Source organism: Pecten maximus, chromosome 16, assembly GCF_902652985.1.
Source record: "Pecten maximus chromosome 16, xPecMax1.1, whole genome shotgun sequence".
NCBI lineage: Eukaryota > Metazoa > Mollusca > Bivalvia > Pectinida > Pectinidae > Pecten > Pecten maximus.
Window position 1 is genome coordinate 5,239,025 of NC_047030.1, and position 11,719 is coordinate 5,250,743.

The 11,719-nt window shown below is 35.2% G+C and overlaps 1 protein-coding gene across 1 annotated transcript in view; it reads left to right on the top strand.

Annotated features, from left to right (window-relative positions):
* Nucleotides 1-11,157, top strand: part of LOC117345002 (adipolin-like) — a 66,767-nt gene extending 55,610 nt beyond the window's left edge. The window contains exons 4-8 of the mRNA XM_033907918.1: nucleotides 5,661-5,701; nucleotides 6,108-6,275; nucleotides 6,905-7,104; nucleotides 7,377-7,455; nucleotides 7,932-11,157. Coding sequence (XP_033763809.1) covers nucleotides 5,661-5,701; nucleotides 6,108-6,275; nucleotides 6,905-7,104; nucleotides 7,377-7,455; nucleotides 7,932-8,030 — 587 coding nt within the window. The 3' untranslated portion in view covers nucleotides 8,031-11,157. The remainder of the gene's footprint in view (nucleotides 1-5,660; nucleotides 5,702-6,107; nucleotides 6,276-6,904; nucleotides 7,105-7,376; nucleotides 7,456-7,931) is intronic.
* Nucleotides 11,158-11,719: the final 562 nt, after the last annotated feature.

An 11,719-nucleotide genomic window follows, 5' to 3' on the forward strand; every position in this document is an offset into this window, starting at 1 on the left:
CAGGGAGTATAAACCATACACAATATATACAGTAGATATAAACTTAGGGGGCAGGGGGTATAAACCATACACAATATATACAGTAGATATAAACCTAGGGGGCAGGGAGTATAAACCATACACAATATATACAGTAGAAATAAACTTAGGGGGCAGAGAGTATCAACCATACACAATATATACAGTAGAAATAAACTTAGGGGGCAGAGAGTATCAACCATACACAATATATACAGTAGATATAAACTTAGGGGGCAGGGAGTATAAACCATACACAATATATACAGTAGATATAAACTTAGGGGGCAGGGAGTATAAACCATACACAATACATACAGTAGATATAAACCTAGGGGGCAGGGAGTATAAACCATACACAATACATACAGTAGATATAAACTTAGGGGGCAGGGAGTATAAACCATACACAATATATACAGTAGATATAAACTTAGGGGGCAGGGGTATAAACCATACACAATACATACAGTAGATATAAACTTAGGGGGCAGGGAGTATAAACCATACACAATATATACAGTAGATATAAACTTAGGGGGCAGGGAGTATAAACCATACACAATATATACAGTAGATATAAACTTAGGGGGCGGGGGTATAAACCATACACGATACATACAGTAGATATAAACTTAGGGGGCGGGGGTATAAACCATACACAATACATACAGTAGATATAAACTTAGGGGGCGGGGGTATAAACCATACACGATACATACAGTAGATATAAACATAGGGGGCAGGGAGTATAAACCATACACAATATATACAGTAGATATAAACTTAGGGGGCAGGGGTATAAACCATATACAATATATACAGTAGATATAAACTTAGGGGGCAGGGGTATAAACCATACACAATACATACAGTAGATATAAACTTAGGGGGCAGGGAGTATAAACCATACACAATATATACAGTAGATATAAACTTAGGGGGCAGGGAGTATAAACCATACACAATATATACAGTAGATATAAACTTAGGGGGCGGGGGTATAAACCATACACGATACATACAGTAGATATAAACTTAGGGGGCGGGGGTATAAACCATACACAATACATACAGTAGATATAAACTTAGGGGGCGGGGGTATAAACCATACACGATACATACAGTAGATATAAACATAGGGGGCAGGGAGTATAAACCATACACAATATATACAGTAGATATAAACTTAGGGGGCAGGGGTATAAACCATACACAATATACACAGTAGATATAAACTTAGGGGGCAGGGGTATAAACCATACACAATGTATACAGTAGATATAAACTTAGGGGGCAGGGAGTATAAACCATACACAATATATACAGTAGATATAAACTTAGGGGGTAGGGGTATAAACCATACACAATATATACAGTATAAATAAACTTAGGGGGCAGGGGTATAAACCATACACAATATACACAGTAGATATAAACTTAGGGGGCAGGGGTATAAACCATACACAATATATACAGTAGATATAAACTTAGGGGGCAGGGAGTATAAACCATACACAATATATACAGTAGATATAAACTTAGGGGGTAGGGGTATAAACCATACACAACATATACAGTATAAATAAACTTAGGGGGCAGGGGTATAAACCATACACAATATATACAGTAGATATAAACTTAGGGGGCAGGGGTATAAACCATACACAATATATACAGTATATATAAACTTAGGGGGCAGGGGTATAAACCATACACAATATATACACTAGATATAAACTTAACATAAGAATAGTTTCGTTATTTTATTTATTCGTATATTACGACACATGTTGTGATATGCACCTTTGTTTTTTCCGTGCGTACTGACAGAGCCTCCGACTGTTGCTGTGGTACTGGAGTAACATGGCTTCTTTTCCCACGAATCTTGTTGGAGACGAATTCCCTAATGGCTCTATCTCCGTAGCCATACACAATCGGACTGATGAAATTGTTACTATACGCAAATACAAAAGTTAAAACCCACATGAAGTCCGGGGTAGGTGCGTACACACATTCTACGGATATCACGGAGAATAACGGGCACCAACTTACGACGAAAAAACAGGCTGACCACAATAGTATATATAAAATTCTCACTTCCTGTCTCATATCACAATCCGAAACCATCGCTGTCTGTTCGATTTTCCGTCTGGCTACCACGACGACTTGGAAGTACATTACTGCCATTACGACATACATACTTAGTATAAACGTCACCAGTAGGATTATATAGGAACACTTGAGGTGTTCAAGACGACTACATTGAGCCGAAGATACGTACCTATATTTGGATTGTAATGAGCTGGTATAATGTGATCCTGTGTGCAGTCGATTCCACCCGAGGAATGGCAGAATAGCTAGGAGAGATGGAAACACCCAACAGAAATAAACTATATGTTTGACTTTGGATTTCAATGCAATCGTACTGGCTTGCAATGAATGTACGACTTTCAGAAAACGTTCCAGTGAAACAAATATCAAATGAGACGTCGACACAAGAGGAAAAAACAATATGGTTACCTGGTGGATCAGACAAATGTACTCATTTATACCGGCCTGGGGTAGCACGTGGTGCACAACCTCCATTGGGGTAATAAACAGGCCAAGTAACAAATCGCTGGTAGCTTGACTAGCAGCCATTTTGATGTGGAAAGTTTTTGCCTTTGTTCCCTTTTTTCCGCTTTATCAGCCACAAAAGAACCCCGTTTGTTGTCACTAATCCTATCCCAAGTAAAAGCAACAAAACCGACGCCCAGAGTTCCGTACTGGAAGGAAGTAGAATTGTCCAATCTTCCGTGTTTGATCTATTCTTCCTTGCATTTTCATCCATTTTAGGAATTAATACGCATTTCCGTTTCTCAATACAAACTGCGTGTTAGACGAGACATATTCAATATCCTACCTTTTCCCTTGAACATGAATTAAAGTTTAATTTCTCTTTTACAATACATGTTGTCATGGTAACGATGCGTGATAACAATAGGATATGTATTGAATGTTTACCAACTTCTGCATTACACTTGATATATCTTAAACCATTGTTTAATTCCGGTTTTGATCTAACACCTGATATTCACGCACAAGAGAATATGTTTCTGCTGCCTTCTCGATAGTTCCGACATATCCCACATACACGTACCACGACACGCCATTTCTGTTCCCTTCTCCTTTGGAAATCTTTGGCGATCTGAAAGATCCGCAATGTACTATTTACACTGAAGAATATTCTGATATCTGTAACATTTCGGGGACATGCCGTCAGACCGGCCATCAAATCAATCCGACGAGACTTCTGTCGACACGTGTGGTCTCCGAGGATGGAGTAATTAAGAAATTACCTTGTCTATTTCTTCTTAGTAAGTAAACAATCGATACCTCTCTAAATATAGAAGGTTATGGTGTATTACGGTAACAAAGCATGGCTTACGTGCCCAATCAACATACACATGTAAAAGGGAAAATGTCGTGTATTCCATTACAGCAAATCATGAAATTTCTTTCCACAGAGGACTTTTCGCGCGCTTCCATTCGGGCAAACAAGTGTGATTTTTTTCGCAATTGCTGTAAAAGATTAGATATGGATCTTTTAGAAATATAGGGAAACGAAAACAAGAAATTTAAACCATTATGAAAACATATATAAAAATAATTGACTAACGTAATGTATCACGGGTTCCATAGTTATACTAAAAAAATACTTAGTTTTGCTGAATGCACATGGATATGTTCGCGAATTTTATTTTATGTTTCATACGAAATCTTCTCAAGAATCGAGTAAGACAGTGTTTCTTGATTTATTTTTGATAGTTTATTATTTTTAATTCTAATTTTAATCTCGATCTTGTATTTGGCTTAACAAGATAAGTGTGTGTGGAGGCTGCTGTTGTTTGTCTCTTGATAGCACGGAACTAATGTCGATTTTATAGTGCTACCTCGCTGAAGCGTACGGCCGAAGACACCCAGCAGGACACTCCAAATGGTCACATTATACTGAAAACGGGCGAACCAGTGGTCCTATTCCTAATACAAGTATGCTGAGCTTTAAGCATCAGTAGAAAAATCATTTTTAGAAGACTCTGGTATGTCTAGGGGATAAAATCAAAAGCAGGGCCGAACAAAGGGGCAACGCTCAATAGGCCAAAAGTTGGAAAGTGACAAGGGCGACATTAGAAAGAAGAAAGTATTATTTGGAAAAAAGGGAAAATATATCAAATTTAGTCGCCTCTTACGATTATGTAATGGGGCACTAAGTACATTTCTTCCGCCCTGTTGCAGTGTTAGCTTCCATGAACGTTTTATGTGTTTACAAATATATCTGTATCAAGTTCAGACATAGCAGGGATCTTTCAAGTTTTAAGTAAAATTCCATCTCATTTCATATGTTCATGAATAATCATTGGAATTTGCGATAAAAAATATTAGACTGTTAAAATAGTTTAAATATTTTGTTCCCGTGTGTTCGTTTCTTTGACAAGCTTGGCGATTGGTATATCTATATTTCTTGTAGCTCATATTCAAGTTATAACACATTACCCCGACCAGATCCAGTCCATTGCATTTAACATAATATCGGACACCTTTAGACACCCCGACTGTCTGTTATCTGGTTTAGTAAGCCTGCATGGTAAATGCAGTAACGCCGACACGGTTTCTCTGTAGGAGTAACAAGCGTCATGTTTTGTTAAAACACGCACGTGTGATGTCTGTTTTCTCCGTAAAAAAAGTCTAGCTATCTTGATAAATGTGTAAAAATCATACCATTATAGTGTTTTTATCAGCGAGTTTTGATTTATATTAAAAACATATTGTTTTAATTAAATATACCAATAAAACAATAATTTCATTTTCTTACTTATAATATATTCACCAATGAGCATGCGTTTTAGACGTAGAACTATAATGCCGATTAATGAGTTCTACATCTACAAATCAACCTAACAAATCACGTCTCTATCCAGGAAATAGCTCTGTTACAAATAAACATATGTTTATGTGTACTTTTGCACATTTTTCTGTTAATTCCATAACCAGGGGTAACATATGCTACACTGTTGAAACGATTATACCAACCAATGTCAAACAAAACCGCATTCCTTCATCGCCTAACTATGTATAAAAGGGTAGCACGATTACTGCAGCACATTTTTACACCAGATTCAAGGAGCAGTCGGTTATAGTCTCTATTATAGGTATCGACCTACAACACTAGGACATAAAGCTATAGAAAATCCTTGTTTTATTTGAATCAATTTCAGCGATATCCTCAATCAGCTACAACGATTATAAGAATAGCAAATAAAATGTCAATTTTAGTTATGAACTACACAAGAAAATATCAGATGATAATTATATAGAGAATATTGAATCAATAAATATGCAAGTTATCTACATTTGTATGTCTTCTTTAGACATTTCTAGCATGAATGTGAATGATGTACCTATGCATAGGCTTGTATCGTTTTGAAAAGAACATTCGATGGTGAGAATTAATTGTTTTCACATTTCAATTGTTACAGACAAAATAAGTAAAACAAAACAGATGTACAAATATGGCTTCCTGTCGGCGAAATGTCCGACTGAATTATCTGTAATATATCAGCCTTTTTTTTTTTAAATTAACAATACGTGATATTTTTCAGAGGCTGCAGAAAAACGAGCAGAGGAGTTGGTCAATGAAAAGGTAAAAACTATAGACAGAATAGTGTACCTAATGAAATCTCGTCCCGAAACGTGTTTTTTTTTATATGTACTGTTATCATGCGCAGGACAGATCCGTTATAGGTACCAACATGTATATAACAATTACTACAATACGTCATGGATAAACATTGACAGATAAGACAAAAGGAAAGTTATTTCCGAATAACTGTACATGGGCTTGACACGTTCCTACGGACAATAATTAATGACATAACCCGGAGGCCAGCCACCTAGATCACTTATTACATAATGTCCAGTCCCTTGATCGCTTATACCATTGTGAATTGCTTTTAATTATAACTTTGAATATAATAGTATCCTCACCTCGGTAAAAGAGATTTGAACTTATTAATATATGTATATATGTTTTGTCTTTCTAAATCCAGTGCAGCGCATGTCAGGAAGTTGTAAACGGAAGTAGAATCCGAATTCCACAGGACGAAGCGGAAGTCTTATCTCATATTCCCCGGATATCCGTCGGCTTCCACATGCGGCTACGGAGAAACATTGTTGTGTCGGGGAAAACATTTATGGAGCTTAAAACGTTTCATCAGGTACCATTTTAATATATAACATATATCTGTAGAAACACTTTACCAATATATGTGCTTTAAATGAAGACCAGTCATTAGCATGAATTGACCACATATTTCAGAGACAACTTGTAGTCATAGTTCGATTATCAAGTGATAATTTTCGATCATCTTACCATCAATTGCCAATGCGAACCGTTCTACATGTACCTGTAATTTTGAAGCCTATCCAAACTTTTCCATTTTTCAGCTTGAGTATGTTTGTTTTTGGTAAAATTCGTTATTTTTCATTTTTGATCCTCTGTACTGACTGGTCGATAAACCAAAATTTAGACATTGTCCGATTAGTGAATAAAGGGAAATAACTCTTACTTCATTACGGCCTTCAGCAGAGGACGTAAGGAACTATTCGGATTTGTTTTCATCATTTCTCACTATTATTAATATTTTAAAAACAATTATGGTCATATGAATTTAGAACTTAGAGAATGAATGACTCGTTTTCGCGGGGGTTAATTTCGAGATTTCGATATGTAAACTGGGGATACTTTTCGCAAATTACGCGAATGTCAGCGATCAAAAGGACTCCGCGTATTGGCATAAATTTTCCCCTCAAATAACAAACTTAAAACAAATGTTTTTTCCATAAGCCTTTTGCAGGTGGGGCGTTCCATAGAGGTGACACGTTTAACGCTCGAAGTGGTCGGTTTGCTGCACCTACAGACGGAATTTACCAGTTTTCTCTGAATCTTCATATTAGGGCTAAAAAGAAGAATCGACGAAACAGTCTGAAAAAACGAGATACGATCAACACCCAAGTCTGCATAGATAGTTTATGTCAAAATTTTGCGTAAGTTTGAACATTTTCATTTGATAAAGTTTATCTTATTTGATATTGTGTTTGATAATCACATTTATGCTTGTATTTCGATCGCGCGGATTATGTTACTTTTAAGGGAATCAGTTTCAGTATTATTCGTTGACAATAGATGTATTGAAATCGCACCAAATAGATACCTGGGAAAAACAGGGAAATATTAATTTCCAAAAATAATTCCTTTCATTTAAAGCTTTTGTAACAACAACTTTCACTGTATAATGGAATTGTTTCATTTGTTTCAGGTCATTGAAACACTATACTGGTTTAGAAAGTAACAGTAGGGTTTTTACAGTGAGCTTCACAGGATTTTTGGAACTAAAGGTATGCATGTTTAATATCTGGCATAATTCTGGAGTAAACAAAATAATAGTGTTAGGTATCTTATTTGTAAATATATTATTGTTCGCTAAAAATAAATGTTGAATTTTAAAGATTTTGAAATTGTGTGATTTTATACAGATTTTTTTATTGGCCGATTTAGCTGGTCAGTAAAAACAATTTATATGTCAGATTTATATAAGTGTCCTGACACTTAGTTCTGATTCTTTTTTGTATATTTTTCATGATATATATATATATACAATATATACATTTATCGTTAGATGGGAATTGTCAAATAAAACACAGATTGAACTTAATACACTGTACATATATTTATAATTCAAAGACTATTTCGTAACTTTTACCTGGCCGTTCGGAAGAGTTTTCAACATAAAACTCTTCTTTATTGCAAAACACCATTTTCTCTTAAACAATCGAGTGGGACAAAACGTAACTTGTACTTCTTGTCTTTTCAGGTCGGTCAATACGCCTCTGTATACGTTGATAACGCTTCCAATATAAACGCTGTAGTACAGAGTGGGTCGGATTTCACAGGTTTATTAATTGGATCGTGATTCGTTGGTTGTGTGTATGACGTCATGATATCACATATCACGAGTGATCAACGGTGACGTCAAAATAAGTATGGCTTGTTACAAGAGACAATATGACGTCATAGCATCAAAATAAGTATGGCTTGTTACAAGAGACAGTATGACGTCATAGCATCAAAATAAGTTTGGTTTGTTACAAGAGACAGTATGACGTCATCGCATCAAAATAAGTATGGCTAGTGACAAGATGCAGTATGACGTAATATTATCAAAATAAGTATGGTTTATTACGAGAGCCATAGTGACGTCATCGCATCAAAAGAAATATGGCTTGTTACAAGAGACATAATGGCGTCATATCATCAACACAGGTATGGCTTATTACGAGATGCAGTATGACGTCATCGCATCAAAATAAGTATGGCTTGTTACGAGAGTCAGTTTGATGTCCAATCAACTTGTTTTAACAGAATGACGTATTGTTATACGGGACGACATAACGTCATGCTACTACCGTCTGGTTCATAGTTCATAGTTCATAGTTCAACCAAATAGAGTGTGTAGCATGCTTACCTGTTAAACATGTACCAGACTCAGGGGTGCATGTAGTGTTATGATAATTTATCGGTAGAAATCATGCAAAAAAGTGACCTCATACATGTAGTAATGAGCAAATGTGACGTCATGATATTACAATGTACGATGAAAGGTGCACGACCAAAAAGGAATTCGTGTTACATGTGCGACGCAGTGACGTCATCAATGTAGTTTTATAATATGTATATATGCTACGGGGAACAAAACGATATTGGAAAATGATCGTCAACGACGTCATCATACAGTAGGTTTTGAAAAATAATGATGATATCAAACTTTTAAAAAATGATGTCATGTAACATATACATGTGTAGCAATTTACGTCATACAGCATGCATGACGTCATGTGAATATCGTTCGCTCAGGTGTACAGACGTTTTGTTTAGAAAACTGTGACGCAGTTTATAACGTAGACAATCAAAAACTTGTATATTTATGTATATATATCGATATGGGTGTGTGAGAATATTGTGAGGCAGCTCAACAAAAGTTGATAGTGTACATCTGTGTTATGTTAATGTGATGTCTATAGAGCGATGGCTCAAAGACCTTTGTTAATACATGTTTGTACTGTAATTTATCAAACGTTTGTAAACACATTTTTGCGATTGTACTCTGGCGAATTTTTCGTGAATCTTGAACAATCTGATGACAAAATATGATATTATATATGACATTTGTCTTGTGAGATTGGATTTAAAATGTTAAATGTTATTCTGGTGAATAAATATAAAAATTGTCAGGTCACGAAATGTTCTGCTTTAACAAACGGCGTCGGATTAACTTACCAATGTACAACATTGTTATACAATTACTTTGACTAAACCCCACTATATTGAATCATTAGACTTGACGTCCCACCCATTGTTTCTAAGATCAAAGTCAAACATGTGTGATATAATTAATCATGAAAACAGAAACAATGAAGTTATGCAATTGTATCAAGATTTGTAATGATAATTTAATTCGGAAAAAACCCCGCTACATGTATTGTGCCAATATTCAAAATAAAGGGACATAACTCTTATTAGTTGGTACTTCTGGTGAGTGAAACTTCGCTAGATAATATCAAACCGTCATTCACGTACGTGGAGTTTGTGAAAAAATCAGATAGGCTCAGAGTTTGATTTCCCCTCTGAATCTGTATCACTATTGTTATTATTATTTGAGCTAAATATCTTACTGCAAGTGTAACAGTTATTCAAAGTCAATTTTCATTTCTGGAGAGTAACACGGACATTCCTATGTCTATCCTCATTGGACATTTGATATCAGGAAATACATAAAATGTATCTGTTTCGATAATCTTTATTGGTTTCGGCTTTCGTGTGATTTTGTGAAATAAAACAAAACAAACCAAATGTATAGATTGTCGTTTTCGTTACAAAATTTTTAATGTGCTCAATGTGGAGGTATTTTATAATACTTATTATATTTTACACATCTCCCTTATACGCCGTAGAATCAAGCTCCGTCCTGTATCACATATGTTTTATAACATCAACTCGCCACTGAACTTTGAATGATAGGAATTATATTGTATGTGTTTTATGGATAACTACTCTAAACACTGCTGCAATGAATCATGGGGACTTGGCATAAGTTTCTAAACCAACGGTCCGTACCATATGTGTTAAGGAACAGACCGTGGACCCCGGACCTCATGTATCAATGGTCTGTGTAAATGGACCACTGGACAATCCTACATTTTTTTTAAGAAACGTCTGTCGTGTCTGTGGTTAAAAACTGAAACAACGTGCATAATATTGTCTAATGGGTCGTCATTAAGTAAAAGTACATATATAAGCAAGAGGGGATAACATGGCATCTTACCATAATTCATAGTATTTATTCAAATATTCATTAAAGGTACAATATAAAGAACATTATTTTATCATGAAATCCATTTCATATGCTGGTCATGATTAATTTTTCGTGAGTGTATACTGTATGTAATGTTCCCTGGTTAAGTGCCTTGAAAATGTACATAATCCTACAAGTCATTGAATTTTTGTGAATATTATTATTTAGATTTTTTTTTCGAATTCGATCATGCAGTAAACCGTTAATTCGCAGGATGTTTGTGCGTGCGTGAATGTGGGCGTGTCATGAGCGCAGTAGAACTTAAATATTTGTCTCGTGCAAAGAAATTATTTTCCAGTAAACCATAAATATTTCTGTCAAATGAAAACTATTTTTATGAAGTAATTACATGTAGTAAATATTTATGTCTCGCGAAAATTGATTGGTTCGCAGTAAGACATCTATGTAACACGAAAACTTAATTAAGTAAATAGCTTTGTGTATCACGAAAATTAACTCATTTGCAGTAGGATGTGATTACTTGTGTCTCCCGAAGATTACTCATTGATTTGCGGTAAGGCGTGTGGCGGTAAGGCGTGTGTTGTGTACTCAGGAGTTTTGTAAATATCTTATATTGCAGACTGGATTTAGTCAGTAAATGATAATAAATATGTAATATATACTGAAGTGGTTTCTTCTTTTCATGAAATGTGATAGCACTTCTTCAAATAAATATGTATGTGATAAATCAATGATGTTGTTATATTCTACAGGTAGCGATTTTTTATATCGTACAGAATCTATAGCTGAAATTTTACCACAGCTAAATCATTACAGAATGTGAAGAAATATCCTACTGAAGGGGCCTTACTTAAATTCTGTAATGCTTTTATGTGGAATATTTTAAGTTAAGGAATTGATGAAACTGGCCCCAGCAAATTTGATAAAATGATTTGAACGTTGACCTCGGATTTTCACCTTGAACTTGGAGGTGGGATTTATTGAACACACAGACTGAACTCTGATTGATCACCATCAATCTTTATTTTCCCTTCACGGAGATAAATATTACATGAAAATGGTCACAAGATATTTACTATATTGAAAACATCATTTAAAACGTATTGATTAATTAGCAATTTGAGAGTTTGTTAGCTGAGTCTGTATACAGATTACACATTCGTCATAAGCGACGCGAGTATAGAATTACTCGTCCATCTCAGGGTATTTATCAATCTGGTTTATTCCTTCCTGACTGGTGGTAAGTTCATGTGTAGTTTTATCAGAGAAACATGTAATCATACATCAAC